This window comes from Haliotis rubra, unplaced genomic scaffold, assembly GCF_003918875.1.
Source record: "Haliotis rubra isolate DU_JTF1 unplaced genomic scaffold, ASM391887v1 Scf304, whole genome shotgun sequence".
Lineage (NCBI taxonomy): Eukaryota > Metazoa > Mollusca > Gastropoda > Lepetellida > Haliotidae > Haliotis > Haliotis rubra.
In genome coordinates, this window is record NW_025766974.1 from 472,032 (window position 1) to 491,434 (window position 19,403).

The 19,403-nt window shown below is 40.6% G+C and overlaps 1 protein-coding gene across 1 annotated transcript in view; it reads left to right on the forward strand.

The window, feature by feature from the left end:
* Positions 1–1,519: 1,519 nt before the first annotated feature.
* The window catches only part of LOC124282837 (sushi, von Willebrand factor type A, EGF and pentraxin domain-containing protein 1-like), a 34,525-nt gene continuing 16,641 nt past the window's right edge, over positions 1,520–19,403 (forward strand). The window contains exons 1-7 of the mRNA XM_046718876.1: positions 1,520–1,688; positions 2,589–2,789; positions 3,334–3,510; positions 3,853–4,055; positions 4,580–4,739; positions 5,513–5,707; positions 9,588–9,830. Coding sequence (XP_046574832.1) covers positions 1,520–1,688; positions 2,589–2,789; positions 3,334–3,510; positions 3,853–4,055; positions 4,580–4,739; positions 5,513–5,707; positions 9,588–9,830 — 1,348 coding nt within the window. The remainder of the gene's footprint in view (positions 1,689–2,588; positions 2,790–3,333; positions 3,511–3,852; positions 4,056–4,579; positions 4,740–5,512; positions 5,708–9,587; positions 9,831–19,403) is intronic.

Here is a 19,403-nt window from a genome sequence, read left to right on the forward strand (position 1 = left end):
GGGGTGCTTCATCTGCTGTGAGCCTGGATACCGCCTGGAGGGAGAGTCATGTGTAGGTAGGTATACAGTGTATATATATACAGTGCAGTAACCCTTCTCAGTGTAAGAACACGATGGGGTGCTTCATCTGCTGTGAGCCTGGATACCGCCTGGAGGGAGAGTCATGTGGTAGGTAGGTATACAGTGTATATATATACAGTGCAGTAACCCTTCTCAGTGTAAGAACACGATGGGGTGCTTCATCTGCTGTGAGCCTGGATACCGCCTGGAGGGAGAGTCATGTGTAGGTAGGTATACAGTGTATATATTCCAGTGTACAGTGCAGTAACCCTTCTCAGTGTAAGAACACGATGGGGTGCTTCATCTGCTGTGAGCCTGGATACCGCCTGGAGGGAGGAGTCATGTGTAGGTAGGTATACAGTGTATATATATACAGTGCAGTAACCCTTCTCAGTGTAAGAACACGATGGGGTGCTTCATCTGCTGTGAGCCTGGATACCGCCTGGAGGGAGAGTCATGTGTAGGTAGGTATACAGTGTATATATATACAGTGCAGTAACCCTTCTCAGTGTAAGAACAATGTTGGTTCCTTCATCTGCTGTGAGCCTGGATACCGCCTGGAGGGAGAGTCATGTGTAGGTAGGTATACAGTGTATATATATACAGTGCAGTAACCCTTCTCAGTGTAAGAACACGATGGGGTGCTTCATCTGCTGTGAGCCTGGATACCGCCTGGAGGGAGAGTCATGTGTAGGTAGGTATACAGTGTATATATATACAGTGCAGTAACCCTTCTCAGTGTAAGAACACGATGGGGTGCTTCATCTGCTGTGAGCCTGGATCACCGCCTGGAGGGAGAGTCATGTGTAGGTAGGTATACAGTGTATATACATACAGTGCAGTAACCCTTCTCAGTGTAAGAACAATGTTGGTTCCTTCCATCTGCTGTGAGCCCGGATACCGCCTGGAGGAGAGTCATGTGTAGGTAGGTATACAGTGTATATATATACAGTGCAGTAACCCTTCTCAGTGTAAGAACACGATGGGGTGCTTCATCTGCTGTGAGCCTGGATACCGCCTGGAGGGAGAGTCATGTGTAGGTAGGTATACAGTGTATATATATACAGTGCAGTAACCCTTCTCAGTGTAAGAACACGATGGGGTGCTTCATCTGCTGTGAGCCTGGATTCCGCCTGGAGGGAGAGTCATGTGTAGGTAGGTATACAGTGTATATATATACAGTGCAGTAACCCATCTCAGTGTAAGAACAATGTTGGTTCCTTCATCTGCTGTGAGCCTGGATACCGCCTGGAGGGAGAGTCATGTGTAGGTAGGTATACAGTGTATATACAGTGCAGTAACCCTTCTCTCAGTGTAAGAACACGATGGGGTGCTTCATCTGCTGTGAGCCTGATACCTACAGTGTATATATATACAGAGGTGTAGAGATCATGTGTAGGTAGTGTATAGGTATACAGTGTATATACAGTGCAGTAACCCTTCTCAGTGTAAGAACACGATGGGGTGCTTCATCTGCTGTGAGCCTGGATACCGCCTGGAGGGAGAGTCATGTGTAGGTAGGTATACAGTGTATATACAGTGCAGTAACCCATCTCAGTGTAAGAACAATGTTGGTTCCTTCATCTGCTGTGAGCCTGGATACCGCCTGGAGGGAGAGTCATGTGTAGGTAGGTATACAGTGTATATACAGTGCAGTAACCCTTCTCAGTGTAAGAACACGATGGGGTGCTTCATCTGCTGTGAGCCTGGATACCGCCTGGAGGGAGAGTCATGTGTAGGTAGGTATACAGTGTATATATATACAGTGCAGTAACCCTTCTCAGTGTAAGAACACGATGGGGTGCTTCATCTGCTGTGAGCCTGGATACCGCCTGGAGGGAGAGTCATGTGTAGGTAGGTATACAGTGTATATATATACAGTGCAGTAACCCTTCTCAGTGTAAGAACACGATGGGGTGCTTCATCTGCTGTGAGCCTGGATACCGCCTGGAGGGAGAGTCATGTGTAGGTAGGTATACAGTGTATATACAGTGCAGTAACCCTTCTCAGTGTAAGAACACGATGGGGTGCTTCATCTGCTGTGAGCCTGGATACCGCCTGGAGGGAGAGTCATGTGTAGGTAGGTATACAGTGTATTTACAGTGCGGGATAGTCATCGTTGATAATGTCCAGCTTATCTCATTGTATAAAGAAGATAAGTTCAGATTTAAACTGTGAGCCAAGAATGGAAAAAACCATTTTGTGCTGCTTCCTTTTCATAGTTTTTTTATCGAGTTGTATTTTGTTCTATGAAACCTTGATTTTCTGAAAACATGTATCCATATTTTTAAAGATGGAATCTTCTCTGATCAGCAATTATTTTTGGTTTAGAGCAGTGCTTTGAGAAATCCAATGCTTCTTGGAGTTCATGTTGAAGTGGTTTGCAGTTTTGTTCCTGAACACAAATATCCAAGTGAAGTGGGTGATCAGCTAGTGGGCACCATCATTTACTACCCAGCAGCAGTAAGCTGTTCCTGACCTCACCATCCAGCCAATGACATGACACATTGATTGTTATATTCTTTAAGTGTTCATACTTTGCGGCGAGAGTGGAGAGTTCTGTGATGCTGTCAACGGTGGCTGTGACAACAACACAGATGGATACTCCTGCAGATGTAACTCAGGGTATACACTGTATACGGAGAATGGCACCATGGGGTACTACATTCCTGCTGTTGAAACCGGGCTTCAGGTTAATGACACACTTCATCTCAACCACACGTGTGTCCGTGAGTAGAAGCATACATTATGGTGCCTGTCCATCACCTCCAACAGGTGTTAACTTAAATGCTCTAGAGTAGAGCCCAATGAGGTGGACGTCTATTTGTAAATGCTGGATCCTGGGTTAAATGAGTGTTGTTTTAAATCCAAACCAGACTGAGCTTAAATGATCAAAGTATAAAAGTGTTGTGAATATTTTACTGAGTCCGCTGATTATCTGCCACACCTATGTCAGTTTCCCCACAGAGACATCTCGGGAAGCACTTTCAATCTTTTCAGTGTTGGATGGAAATCTGATAAATAGTATTAAGTCTTTAAATAAGCTCCTGGGTGTTGAGTACTCATAAACCTACCAACATCAAAATTATTTTGGTGTGGTAAGGCCTTGGTATGTCCTTTCAGCTTTCCAGGTGTATTTTCGTGTTTAATGCCCCAAAATGTTGACATTTGAAACACATATGAAAGAGCCAGTGCTTTGAATAGCGTTAGAAGAGCACACTCACATCTGAAACCACAGACTGTTCATCACCTTGATTGTCCTGCCCCTCACAGGTAACAGGTGCCCCTACCCACCCACAGATGGGTTCAGGGTTATACAGAACCCCCAGGATGTGTACCACGAGGGTGACAGTGTGATATATGACTGCTACCCTGGGTACAGCCTGCAGGGTGTGGCAGCTGTGACATGTACTGGCGGTGCGTGGACCACTGTTTTCCCAGCATGCAACGGTGAGTACACATGTGTGGCCTTGACATTAGAAACAATCACATGTATGATCTATAGAATAGGATATGGGATTAGATTAGATTTTACACAGTTAAAGATAACTGTATGTCAAATTACTAAATAATGTGATGAAGGCTGGTGACATTTCTTGCTTTGGTGAACCCAAATGGAACAACCAGTTTGTGTTATATATTCTTGGTGTGTGGGAGTATGTGAGAAGCAGAGAACACTGCTTTGAAAAGACTTCCAGTTTTATAAACCCCATTCCACCTTCAGCAGATGCTAAGATGTAAGGTATATGGATGTTATCATATCAGGTGTTATTTCTGTTTTTATTCTTCCAGTGATAACTTGCCCCTTCGATGATGTTAGTGGGTTTGCCAACCCAGTTCAGTTTGACAACACTTCACCAATAGCCTTTGGGGAAACTCTGAACATGACGTGTGATGTGTTTGGAGCCCTGACGACGCGGCAGCGTAGCGTGTGTGTGTGTACGATCACGTCACTGGCAACTACAGCCTGCAAGGCGACAGCTACGCCTGTGAAGGTAAGGGAGATAATCCAGCAGATATTTGAGATTGATATTGATTTGGTTAAATGTGAGAAATCTTAAAATTTATTTGGGAATGTATCGAAATTTGGTTTTATGCAAAAAACAAACATTTACATAAGTTGGCTCATATATAGACAAAATAACAATCTCTATTATAATGTAATTGATATTAATCTAGCAAATATGCCTAAGATATTCTGGCACTGATTGAGGTCACAATTAGAATAATGGTTTTTTAGCAACCTGCGTTTGTTGTTAGAGGCTTTCAACATGTTGTCAGAGTCACTGACTTGGTTGGTGCATGTCACTGTGTTCCTGTAGTGTGAAGAGATGACACATATGGATCACTGGATTATCTGGTCTCATTTTTTCCCAGATCAGTTATCAGGTAGTCTGAATATTCCTCAGTGTGGCATTTTTCAACAACAAAAATAAAGGTTCTACTTTTTAGCCTTAATAAAATGAATAGTGATAGTTTGACATTGAACATTTCAGTGATAACATGCCCTGCACCCCAGCTAGCTCCAAATGGAGTCCTCCAGGAAGTGGCGACTTCCTTCAATGTGTCTTGTCAGCCTTACTACATTTACCATGAGGTGGGGCTGTCTGCCAGTAACGATACCACCGTTACCTGTGGGCAGGACGGCAAGTGGGGCTACGGAGATCTGCACTGTGTTGGTGAGGGGCACAGAAATACTGTCATATTGTACCAAGAGTACTAGTATTTTGTTTATGATAATACCAGGGATACCTACTGCCCCTAGTAGTGATAACAATATGTTAGCTTAAAGCCTGGTAGTGGTAACATAGGCCAAAATAAGAACAATAATGATTTATAAATTCTTTTCCTTACTCGACATGTCATATTACAGAAAGGGTGAGGTAATTATGCACTCTCAAGACACTATTACATTTTAGGAAACTGGCAAGGGGTCTATACTGACAGAGACCATATACCGATACTGATCACTAATATGTCTCAGCTTACAGCATGTGCTTGTGAGAGGTACATACAGCGTGTAGGTCATTGTGTGTCATACATGTACTCTGTCTCTTGAGCCACTAGGGATGTTTTCAAATGCTCCCAGGAATATTTCCACAAATGCTAGAACTATGATTCTGAAACTGGTCAGTTTCCTGAGGAGGCAATGGTGATATGTCAATGGAAACACATTTACTCTTCTTCACAAGGTATTCAGCAACTGGACAGATTACTTTGATCTTGATCCAACTTATTGCAGATGTTAATTCAAATTAATGTTTAAGTAATTTTTATCTGGGTAAAATTCAGCTCAGGTTTATATTATTGAGTTTATTCACCAGTATACCTAATTACTGGTATTAAGAGACAGTATCATCACTTGTCAGTCATTGAACAGAATCCTATATTTAGAAACATTCCTGAAGCTATTGCAATGTGAAACTTGTAGCAAGTTCTCCTCTACATACAGAAATGGCCTGCAACCATCCCATCGTGCCTGTGGGGGTTGTAATCGACAGTATCAGCAACTACACCTACGACTCCAACATCACCTTCAGATGCGAGCAGGGTGGGTACCAGATCAATGGTTCATCCTTTTCCAAGTGTGTGCAGTCCGAGTTTGGAGGATCTCTCAACTGGAATGAGTCTGTGCCTACTTGCATAGGTATGTCTATATATCTTCTTCATTGCTCATCAGTTTTGAATTTAACTAAATTTAGCATACTTCTTGTGTTTTTTGTATCCTTTACTGGAAAAAAGTCGATTCAATGTTATTTCTGGCACCTGGATCTGTGAGTTTCAATACTACTCCAAACAAGTCAAGCACCAACCAATTCTCTGTTATTTCTACAGTTAATGTGTTACGTCATGACGTATTTAGTAATGCGAAAGAATTAATGGGCCTTAGCTGTTTTTAGTAATTAATTACAACATTTTCAACCTGCAGGTGCAAAAAGGAGAGAGTAATGATATTTAAAACAAAATTTTAAAACAGATTTGAGCAGGTCATAGGGATTCACAGGGTGGAAGCACTGTCCACACGAAATGTGGGGTTGCCCCAAAAGCAACTACATTTCCTCGCTGGACAGTGAAAGAAGGACACGTGGCGCAAGAGTAAAGGTAGGTTTTTCCTCGCATTTTCATTATTTTGCAAATATTTCAGGTTTTGCCATTTGGAAGACGGGTCTAGAAATTTACAGATCTTTCTGTAATTGCTTGACACCCTCTATATTTATTGCAATTGCATGTTAAGCGAGGGCACCCTCCTGAGTATCGAAACAAGATCGCGGAAAATGACCGTTTCAACACAAAATATGACATCCTCATCAGCAGACACACCTTTTTTTTGCTGTCAGTTCTTAGATATAGTGATTTTAGGTCTTCATTTACAGTTTAGGCTTTAATGCATTGTTAATTTTTCAGTTATCGTCGAAAAATCAAACTGTACAGTTTACATGGAGTTGTTTTGAAGTTGTCCTTTGCTTGGAATGTTTACGTTGAAGTAACTGTCCATGTAGTTGCATGGATTTTAGTAGCTAAGATATATAGCGTTCACATGTGAGTGAACGCTATGTATCTTAGCTAGGATTTTAGAGCATTAACTGTTGAAATCCCACAGTTTTTGACATCCTTTTCCACAGACTTGGCAATGGAAACGGTAGTTGTTGTGAAGGATCCCTTTAACATGCAGTCTGAGGCCAAATGAAGACTTGTAGAACTTGCCGCATATGTGGCAGCGGTCAAACCGAAACATGAGTCTCATGAACCAATTCAGACAATGACCTACTTTTCAGCCGATCTGAATTTTCTTGTGTGAAAGTGAAAAGAGTGAAATAGTTACACTAAATTCCAATTTCTTGTTTCATAAGAAATTGGTATTTACAAATGAACTTTAATAAAATCGTATTTCTATATTTTATGGCTAGGTTTAGGCGGCATGACATTAACTAAGACGTCACAGACTGCCCCTGTTTCATGAAGTCATAAAAAATGTTTCATAATTCATCTGGCTCACTGGTTACACCTGTTATGTGTTCTTTGCGCTTATTAAGTGTATTTTTGTAACGCACAATGTGATTGATATAATATCAAGCCCGTACAAGACCGCCAAACCTTTCTCGCAGCTGAACTTCGTTTTGAGATTTCCACGATTTCCAGATTTCCGTTTGTCAGAGAACGTTGTACGACAGAGTACAGATTAGAAGGAGAGTAGTGTCCAATATACAAGTAATTAGATGTATCAAATAATACTGATTAATATTTATATATAAAGTTGAATGAATTGGTCTAAAAATTCTGAACTGGTTATTGTACTAAGTTGCGCAATAGGACGGACCCCAGTCAGCAGGAAATGCGACTATTCTGAAATCAGTGTTTTGACTCGGTCTCCATCCTGTTTCTTCTTTTTTTGTGTGTGTGTGCTTGACTACAAACGACTGGTATTGAAGGATATATGCGACTCGTCCAGTGGTTCAAATTCATTTCCTGAAACCTTAAACATATCAAACTACCGGTAATGCATATATTAACCACAGACTATGTACAATAACAGACCTGCCTAACCCCTTTGTCTGCAAAGTGTATTCATGGTGGTTTGAAAGTGTATTTTGATGTGTCAAAAGTGTACAATCTTACTTTATAAGAAAGAAAATTTGACACATTCCTGAATGCCAGAATGGTAGTTTATCAATCAACTTCAACACAATTTTGACTGTTTTGTAAGGTCTGCAGATAAGATCGACAAGTTCATTTTCTCATTAAATTGTGCCATTTGGATTTCTCCTTTATTTTTTTTACAACTGTCATTGACTTGTCCATATTGCTGTTGGTGCCACCGGTGGGAACATTGGAAGTCATTATTCTATTTGATTTCGCACATTCAACATTGGTTAGATGTTCCTTGGTTTTCAGATGCTTAGTGATGTGCTTTACCCAAATGTGCAATACTAATATCTGAATGATAGTATGAACAATGTACATACTTTGGAATAACCTGGTCTTGGTTATTCCTGGGATAGATGTATATTTGTATATTTGTTAATACACTTCTGATCGTACATGATTTTGTAAAATGTTTGAATCCTGGCCCATATGAGCCCGATGAACGCTCAGCCATGATGCCACTGGTTGGGAAGGAATCGGATAAGATGGGTGGAAACCGGGAAAATATGAGGGAACCCAACGATAAAGACCGGAAAAATTAGCCAGTCAGGTTACTTTGTATTTTCACGACATCTACCGAAGTACTTGATCTATATCTACCATCAGTGAACATACATTACGGTCACGATTTTAAATAAATTACTTTCGGTTGTAAGCAACGAAATTGACTTGAAAGGGAGGTCACTCTTGTTTAGCCTCGTTTTCATGTCGTGTTTACGCTGGCAAGTACAGTTGAAGTGAAACGAATACATGGTTTTTTTAAACAAATTAATATGTGTTTTTATAGGTTTGCATCCAATAAATCCCAGACAGGGTACAAACTGCAATGGGGGTGTACAATCGTACTTGAAGATAAAAAATCGTAAAAACGCCAGGTAGGCAGTAACAAAACATTCTTCTTCACAACAAATATCTCTAGAATAACGTTTGATCACCTGACGGTTAAAACTATAAACTGTCAACTCCTGGACAGTAAAATCACAACGCAATGGACAGTTTGTTTGCTAAACGTGAACAACTCCATATAAAACGTTCAGATTGATTTTTTCGACGATCATTGAAAAAATACTGATGCATTAAAGCCTAAACTGCGAATGAAGACCTAAAATCACTATATCTAAGAATTGACAGCAAAAAAAAGGTGTGTCTGCTGATGAGGATGTCATATTTCGTGTTGAAACGATGATTTTCCGCGATCTTGTTTCGATACTCAGGAGGGTGCCCTCGCTTAACATACAATTTCAATAAATATAGAGGGTGTCAAGCAATTACAGAAAGATCTGTAAATTTCTAGACCCGTCTTCCAAATGGCAAAACCTGAAATACTTGCAAAATAATGAAAATGTGAGGAAAAACCTACCATTACTCTTGCGCCACGTGTCCTTCTTTCACTGTCCAGCGAGGAAATGTAGTTGCTTTTGGGGCAACTCCACATTTCGTGTGGACAGCGCTTCCACCCTGTGGGATTGATGTCTGCTTTGCAGCATGTATTTTATATTTGGCATCCAAAATTGTTAAAATATCTTCTCTTTTGAACTTTTGTTTAGGTTTTCCCAGTAAAAAATGGTTTGATATTCAGGGGATAATATTACTTCACTTCTTTTAACAAAACAAGTCAGAAAAGTACATTGTTTAATTTGATTTTAATGTGGATCTTTGTGAAATTATGTTGGTTCCTGAAGTTGTCTTGGATGAACAGTGTCCACTTGCATAAATCAGTGTTACCACAATGATGATGATATCTCCTGTACTCTAACATAGACTTGCAATAGTCATAGGTCTAGCAAAGCTTTGTGCAAAGGGACACATTACACAGGGAAAACACAAGCAGGTTGTCCCTTGAAACAAATTGAATTCCATCATGTGTATTCACTGCTCCCCAGATGTGGAGGCCCCCACCTTCATCTCCTGCCCAGTGGGTGGTGTGGTGAATGTGACCCTGTACCAGACAGACATATTCCCTGTCCCCGGGGCACTGGACAACTCTGGTGCTGTGGCAGCTGTGACGGTGTCACCCCCCTACTTCCATCCCTCCTGGGCTGTCACCAGCGACACGAATGTCACCTACACTGCCACTGACTACAGCGGCAACAGTGCCATCTGCGAGATCTCTGTCAGGATTAAAGGTAGGATGAATACTCCTGATTCTAGGTACCCGAGAGTCAAGAATCTAGATTGTATTCAGTATTTTATGAAGTATTAAATTTAGCCTCTGGTCTTAAGTACATGTGAATATAACATAAGTGTTACTATTGCAGAATGCAGAGGCCCAGATAAGGTGCGTATCCGGGTAAAATACGCATATAAAATTCCTATTACGCATTGAAAAATAATTGTTACGTACCAATTACGCATTTAAAATGTTAGATACGCAAAAAGTTTAAAACAAATGTGTATGGAATATATTTATAAACATCGCTTACGTAATGAAAAAGACATCGATTGCTATCAAGTTGTACTGTTAGTATAGGACAAGTGTTGTACTGTCAGTATAGGATGAGTGATTTTTTATGAAATCATTTCCATTATATTTAAGTTGGTTTTGATTAGGTATGACATAAGGCAGAACATACCTGCTTAGTAAACTTACTCAGTCACATAATACTTTGGTGAGTAAAATGACTGAAATACGCACATATTTGAAAGCAGTGGGTAACGGAAAATGAAATACCAACTCAACATTCATAATACCCACTCCCAAAAAATACAGTGGGTGCAGTTAAATCTTATCTGGAGCTCTGAGAATGTACACAAATACAGATGTAGGTGACCAATACACTGTGTGTAGGCGGAGTGTTCACAAATAGTGAAAGATGGGTAATTTTATGAGAGCTTCAAATCCTTTAGTTAAAGAGTTATCTCCCTTCAAGTCAATATTAAAGGTCACATAAACCCTAGGGGGTACAAATACATAAATCACTAACTGGCATCGTTATAAATGAAACCCCGTCATTAAAACTACTCATTTCGACCTTTAATTGACTTAAATCGACCTTTTTGACAACAGTGCACAATTCTCACCCGCGAACAAAATTTCAACCAATCAGAGCGGCGCGCCTCTGTGACGTCATATGAGGAATAGCTTTGAGAGCCGATGCAGAATTCATCTACATTTTAGGGGGTAAATTATCTTGTTTACAGGCTTGTATAAACCTGAAATCGTGACAATTGTTGTGGAAAATGAAAGCTATATGTTCTCACAATCTACTGTCATTTAATTTTGTCTCCTGCTTTGCCTAGTTTCCGAGTTACAACTTGTTTTCATAGGCGATTCTGTCAAAATCGATTGGTGTCGTTAGGCCTTATTTGTATAATGACTGATCCAAATTGATCCCATTTCTGTGTTGTTTTACCTCGATATTTAATCATGTCATGTAAAAATCTGTTTGTATTCTCAAAACAGTGTCGCCCATAAGTTTTCACATGCAATACAGCAATTAATACTCCCTTGTTGTAACCCGTGTTAGGTGGTATAAACCTACACATGTTATTTGTCATCATTCACTTGATGGTCAGTTAATGAATTTATAACAGGTATAATTAGTGGTAACACACTTAGATTACCGACAAAGGTTCCCATTTGGCATTTCTTGTGTCTGGAGTAAATATTCAACATTATAAACATCGATCAAAGGATTAACAGATAACACGCTGATTGATTAATTACTTTTATCTTACACAGCGGAATTGTCAAAAGGTAGTGTTTATGTATGTGGATTTACTAATCTATACTGAATACACTCTGTCGTGTCGGTGTCTCGCGCGTAAAACAACGTCCTTCTTTCAAAGGATTAACCGGCAATACATTGATTGATTGCCCATTATTGGCTAACTAAATTACTGTTTTTAATGAAAGGCGGACATTATGCAATTAGTTGCCAGGTGTGCTATCTTGGGTGACCAATGAGACTATACACCAATACCTGAAAAGTTTATCACTTTTTCGTATATCAAACTGTTAAAAGACACATCATTTGGAACAGTTTTGTGGATATTGATGGATACATTCCTCGAACAAGGTAATGGCCTGATATTGTTCCTATAATTTTAATCTGTTTTAATTTTAATATTTGCATTTTGTTTTTATTCATTTGTCGTAGCATTCAACAGAATCATTGTTTTCGCCGTGAAGTGTAATGAGACAGACAACATGCACTAGGGTGTGTGTGCGAATTATGATTCACATTGGCAAACTTTAAAATGTCTAGATATTACAGTTCTGTTATAAATTCACTATAAGTATCAGCAGATCGTCTGCTTTTTTTTTTTATCCCACCGGCATGTAATGCGGTGGGATATAGTCGTCGCCTCGGTCCGTCTGTCTGTCCGTCCGTCCGTCCGTCCGTCCGTCCGTCCGTCCGTAATCATTTTGTTTCCTGAGCATAACTCAAAGACTGTTCGATATTTTTTAACCAAAATTGGGAGATATGTCAAACATAACCTAAGGTGGTGCCTTTTGCTATTTACAGATTATTGTCATTTTTATTTTTCTCGGTTTCCATGGAAACATTTTGGACTTAGTCTTAAAGAAGGGTAGGCTTCGTTTCCGGAGCATAACTCAAGAACTGTTCAGTATTTTTTAACAAAACTTGGTAGATATATCAAACAGATCCTAAAGTGGTGCCTTTTGCTATTTACAGATTTTTGGCATTTTTATTTTTCTTGGTTTCCATGGAAACGATTCGGACTTAGTCCCAAAAGTGAGGGGTGGGCTTCGTTTCCGGAGCATAACTCAAGAACCGTTCAATATTTTTCAACAAAACTTGGTAGATATATCAAACAGATCCTAGAGTTGTGCCTTTTGCTATTTGCAGATTTTTGGCATTTTTATTTTTCCCGGTTTCCATGGAAACGATTCGGACTTAGTCCCAAAAGTGAGGGGTGGGCTTCGTTTCGGAGCACAACTTCGAAAACTTCTCAATGTCTTTCAGCAAAACTTGGCAGATATGTTAGACAGATCCCAAAGTGGTGCCTTTTGCTATTTGCAGATATTTGTGATTTATTATTTTTTTGGTTTCCATGGAAATGATTCAGACTTAGTCTCAAAAGGAAGGGGTGGGTTTCGTTTCCGGAGCATAACTCAAGAACCATTCAATATTTTTCAACAAGACTTTGTAGATATATCAAACACAACCTTAAGTGGTGCCTTTTGCTATTTGCAGATTTTTAGCATTTTTACTTTTCCCGGTTTCCATGGAAAAGATTCGGACTTAGTTGCAAAAGTGAGGGGTGGGCTTCGTTTCCGGAGCATAACTCAAGAACCGTTCAATATCTTTCAACAAAACTTGGTAGATGTATGAAACAGAACCTTAAGTGGTGCCTTTTGCTATTTGCAGATTTTTGGCATTTTTATTTTTCCCGGTTTCCATGGAAACATTTTGGACTTAGTCTCAAAAAGTAAGGAATGCTTTCGTTTCCGGAGCACAACTCAAAAACCGTATAATATTTTTCAACAAAACTTGGTAGATATATCAAACACAACCTAAAGTTGTGCCTTTTGCTATTTGCAGATTTTTGGCATTTTTATTTTCTCAGTTTCCATGGAAACAATTTGGACTTAGTCTCAAAAGGGAGGGGTAGGTTTTGTTTCCGGAGCACAATGTGAAAACTTTTTAATATCTTTCAGCAAAACTTGGCAGATATGTGAGGCAGATCCCAAAGTGATGCCTTTTGCTATTTGCAGATTTTTGTCATTTATTTTTTTCATGATTTCCATGGAAACGATTTGCACTCAGTCTAAAATCAAGCTGGACTTTAAGTAACTGTCAGATGATTTGTTCTTTCAAAGATGTGGAGGCCGGGGGGATATGTCATCTTCTGATGACTCTTGTATTTAGTTTCAAAATGCATACAAGTGTGATAATAGACTAATTAGGATTATAAGACCAAATATAAAGACGCACATTGACTAGTATCGACATACTGGTGAGTGGACATTAACCATGGGAATGTAGCAAGAAATTTATCGCGCAGTATTGTGACTTCAACCCCCACCTCGCTTCCGTGGAAGAAATCGTTATGTTATAAGTTGTGTCATGCAAAATCCGTTTGGTTATGATTCCAATATATATTTAACAACGAGTAGAAAGTAGTCTTGATTTTCTAACTTGATGAAAACAAACTATAATCTCATTAATTCTAACAGATATTTTTATTTTTAAAAATGGCGGCGCCCTGTCGGGAACATCCGCCAGTCTGAGGATAAATGGTATTTAGGTTTGTTTTCACCGAAGTTACAAAATCAAAACTACTTTCTACTGGTAGTAAATATGTATTTTATTGATGGCCAATAGGATTTTGCATGACATATAAGCATATATCATAACAATTTCTCTCGTGGCAGCGAGGTGGGTGTCAATATAATACTACTTACAATATTATTGTTACTTGACCACAACCTCACTTCCGAGGAAGAAATCGTTATGTTACAAGTTGTGTCATAGAAAATCTTTATGGTCATCAATCATATGCATATTTTACTACAACTAGTAAGTAGTTTTGATTCTTTAACTTCCGTGAAGCGATCTGAACACAAGTAAGATATCGTTTCAGTCTTCCACAACGCTCGCTTTGCACTCACAAACATAACCCATTTAGCACGAACTGCGGGGTCCTGTGGAAATCTGTGCATGGGGACACCATCGCCCGACCCCTAGGAGCAATTGGCGACAAAAAGCAACGACTTCGGCATGTCGTCGTTGATGTCGAGAAATCATCAAAATGATGAGCGTGCTACACATTTTCTATACAACTAACTGAAAATCGTTCCTCATATGACGTCACTGCAGTGCTCTGGCGACAGAGTTACGTAACCTGTCTGTGGTTTCGTTGGCGGGCGAGAGGGAAGCAGGCGACTTTTTGGCCACTTTTAATCGCTCGGTATTAATTAACCACAAGTTTTTAAAGAATAAATTTGGTGTTCCGCATAAGACTAACCACAAATCTTTCATATGTAATGGTTAAAAGAGTAACAAAAAACAAAGTTTAGTGGTTCTTTAACACATACTTATGTGAGAAGTGCAGCATACAACTACATCACAATAAGGCATTTACCAGTGCATGAATTACAGATAGTTTCTTCTGCTTAGTGATCTAACAATTGTTTGAGTATACTTTCAGGGATTCAGATTGGTGCTGTTTCTAGGACATTGTCATAAAAAATATTATGATGCATTTTTAAAATTGGTTTTCTGAGCCTATTTTGAGCCTTGTTTTGTTTTAAAAAGCTATATTTTGGTGATCTGTACATGGTTGAGTCTGGACCAGATAGTCCAGTATTAAAAGCATGAGAATCAATCTACACATTTTGGGATGTGTCAACCTCGTCAGCTTGCCTGACCACCCGATCCTGTTAGTTGCCAAGCATGGGTTGCTGAAGATCAAATTTAACCCGGATCTTCATGGGTATATTCACTTTGATTAGTAGTAGGACTCAAAACATGGTTTGAAATATTTTATAGTTTCACATTGTGTTGACCTTCAATTTTCAACCATGCTCTTAATTTCTTCCAACATTCATATTCATAATCATTTTTATCCCCCCGGGATGTAATGCGGGGGGGATATAGTCGACGCCTCATCTGTCCGTCCGTCCGTAATCATTTTGTTTCCAGAGCATAACTAAAAAAACGTTCAATATTTTTCAACAAAAATTGGTAGATATATCAAACATAACCTAAGGTGGTGCCATTTGCTATTTACAGATTTTTGTCATTTTTATTTTTCTCGGTTTCCATGGAAACGATTCAGACTTAGTCCCAAAAGGGAGGGGTGGGCAGCGTTTCCGGAGCATAACTAAAAAAACGTTCAATATTTTTCAACAAAACTTGGTAGATATATAAAACAGATCCTTAAGTGGTGCCTTTTGCTACTTGCAGATTTTTGGCATTTTTATTTTTCCTGGTTTCCATGGAAACGATTCGGACTTAGTCCAAAAAGTGAGGGGTGGGCTTCGTTTCCGGAGCACAACTGGAAAACTTCTTAATATCTTTCAGCAAAACTTGGCAGACATGTGAGGCAGATCCCAAAGTGGTGCCTTTTGCTATTCGCAGATTTTGGTGATTAATTATTTTCTCGGTTTCCATGGAAACGATTTGGACTTAGTCTCAGAAGGGAGGGGTGGGTTTAGTTTCTTGAGCACAACTCCAAAATTTCTTAATATCTTTCAGCAAAACTTGGCAGATATGTGAGTCAGAAAAAACATCAAGCTGGACTTTAAGTAACTGTCAGATGATTTGTTCTTTCAAATATGTGGGGGCCAGGGGGATATGTCATCTGCTGATGTCTATTGTCTCCTCTGACAAGAAGCTGAGCTTTGGCTAGTACGTTTCTACTTAGGATAACATCTTATTTGGTTCAAATGTACCTTTTGACTTCATGAGATCAGGTGCTGGTACACCATGATATATTGTCATTGTTGACTACATTTCTTTGTGAACTGTAGTGCTGGGGCACTATTTCCTGACCTGTCACAGTCACATAGACTTGTCACTAATGTCTCCCGCATAACTGACTCAGTACCGGTAATAGGGATGGGTATTGCAGAGAATTTTCCTATTGTGATACATTGTGATGCAAATGCATATATATTGCGATATGTAATGCAATATATTTTAAGAAGAGTCACCATTTCACAATAAACGCATGACTTCCGGTGTGAAAAAGATATGAAGTTTTATGAAGTTTTCGAATGCATGTCAAAATACAGGTTTCCAATCAGCGTATTGCAATATGGAACGTTTTCATGCCTGAAACAGTAAATACCGGTAAACCGGTTATATTGTGCAGCCCTAACCGATAACGACGTTCCATCACTATTCCTTCTCTCACAGCACCCTTGAAGTGCAACTTCCTCGTGGTGGGTGCTGGGTAACACCAATGGCTCTTCGCCCCCGTGTGGACCCGGGGTCGAATAGGTCCACAGCACCCCATTGTTTGTTGTAAGAGGCTACCAAATTGGGCAACCCGTTTGCTGTGGGTTGCGTCCCTGTGTCGGCAGAGGAAGGGAGTCTGGTCGTTGAGGATGACGGAACCGGCAATAGTGTTCAATAATCCAACACACCACTTCGACCCTAACTTTTCCTAGATGGGTGGTAGAATAGACCTGATTCTACCAATCGGCTCGTCACGCTTTGCCCTGTGCATGGAATGTCTATATCAAATTTGGTATTGCATAACACTTTTGGCCATGTTCAAAATGTTAACTGATATTCTACCAAAACAAATTAGCCTTGCAGACCCATGCACAGAAGGTGGTGGCTCATGGGCCAATCTGGTGATGCTGACCTCCGACATCTCCAATTCATTGTCATGGACCGAACCATCCTGACCTTTAATCTGGTAGACTGACTGACTGACTGACTGAGTTGGGTTTTACGCCGCTTTTAGCAATATTCCAGCAACATCACGGCAGGGGACACCAGAAATGGGCTTCACACATTGTGCCCATGTGGGGATTCGAACCCGGGTCTTCGGCGTGACGAGCCAACGCTTTAACCATTAGGCTACCCCCCGCCCCTAATCTGGTAGACAGCTACAACATTTCATGTCAAAGTTGCTGGAGTATAACACCCGCTTATCCCCGGTCTTTGCAGCTTGGAGATCCGCTGCAATACAAGATCGTCCCTGTTGACACTCCATGGTGGGTGGGGAGAGGGGATGCTGAACCACATTCCTAACGACATGGCTTCCCAATATCCCGGTTCAAAACGAAGACATATGGACTCTGACAATTCCTCGTCTGACGAGAGTACGCCCATTCGACCTGATTACTGGCCACGTTTTTTGATCATCAAAGCTTGTGACAAGCAACCTTTGCAAATGAACCCATTTGCAGTCTCCAAGGGTATAGCTGGTATCTGCGGAGAGGTTGCCAATGTCACAAAGCTCCGGTCCTGTTCTCTACTAGTAGAATGTACTCGGAGACAGCAATCCTTGAATCTACTGAAATTACAAGAGTTTGTCAATGTAAAGGTTGCTGTCTCAGCACACAAAACACTGAACACTTGTAGAGGCATTGTACGGGACAGAGCTCGGGGCCTGTCTGACATGACTGAAGAACAAATTGTCCAGGAACATTCCCCGCAGTCTGTCACAGCAGTGAAGAGATTCACTATCAAGAAGGATGGAGTGGTTCAACTCACAAACAAATAACCTCTTTACGTTCGCCCGATCGAAGATTCCCGAAACTTTTAGAGACGGCTATTGCAGCATTGGTGTGGAGGTGTATGTAACTAATCCACTCCGGTGCTACAACTGCCAATCTGCTGTTTGTTACCGCTGTGGTGACAAGCATGAGAGCAATGACTGTACTAAGGAAGTGAAGTGCCCAAACTGCGGTGGTAACAATATGGCTTCCTGTAAATCTTGTCCCGTGTGGCAACGCGAATCAGAGATCATAAAGATCAAGCATAAAGAAAATGTCTCTTTTCATGAAGCTAAGAAGAGGGTTGCAAGTTAAACTGTAGCCCCTTCAACCATCACCTACTCTTTTGCTGTCTCCCGTCCTTCTGTCACTACTGCAACTATCTCCTGTCAGACCAATATGACATGGGTCATGTCTTCTCAACTCAACTCAACTCAACTCAACTCAACTCAACTCAACTCAGACCATCTCAGCCACTCCATCTCCAAAGCTAAAAGTCAAAACTTCTGAATCAGAACCATCAGAACAAATGCCAAAACCAGAAACAGAAACTGCGCGCCGAAAAAGGGAAAGAAAGAAGCTAGAGAGACTAAAGCAGCTTGAGCAACTGCCAAACACAAAACCAAAGGCCACCTCTCCTTCAGAGGTCCCCGTCGAGGTCCATAACTCCTTTGACCCTCTGGATATTGAGGTCACTCCATCTCCACCTTACACCAATAGGAGTTCATCAAACGCTTTCTCACGTTCACGTGACATGTCACCAGTGGAAGCTCCATGAACCCACAAAACATGCTTCAATGGAATTGCAGAGGACTTAAGAATAATTATAACGAATTACAGTTATTGATTCAAGACTTCAAACCATCCGCATTTTGTCTCCAAGAAACCTACCTAAAAAGGACTGATAAATTTGACATCAGTCGGTACAGTTCCTACCACTTTTTTTCTCCTCCCAGTGAAAAAGCTACAGGAGGCACTTCTATCCTGGTGAGGCAGGGCATCCTCCATAGCCCTGTTCCACTTAACACCAACCTACAAACTGTTGCTGTCCGCATGACTCTGAACATAGGGTTTACACTATGTTCACTCTATCTTCCGCCCTCCTCAACCGTCCACCTATCAGATCTTCAGAACGTGTATGATCAACTCCCAAAGCCCTGCATAATCATGGGCGACTTGAATGGCCATAACCCTCTATGGGGGAGTACGGATACAAATAATAAGGGAAAGGTCCTTGAAGATTTTCTCGCCAATAATGATCTATGCATATTCAGCGATGGATGAAACAGTTACCTCCATCCTGCCACTGGAACATACTCTGCACTTGATCTGTCACTTACGGATTCTAATCTCTTGAACGAGTTTGAATGGTCGGTCCACGATGACTTTGTGGAAGTGACCACTTCCCAACTATTCTTACTCCTATCAATCCCGCGGATGAACCACCTTCAACAAGATGGAATTTTACTAAGGCCAATTGGCCATTATTCCAAACTCTCTGCTCTGAAAAACTTATACCGGACACTTTCAGGAATGTTCCTGATCCCATGGAACT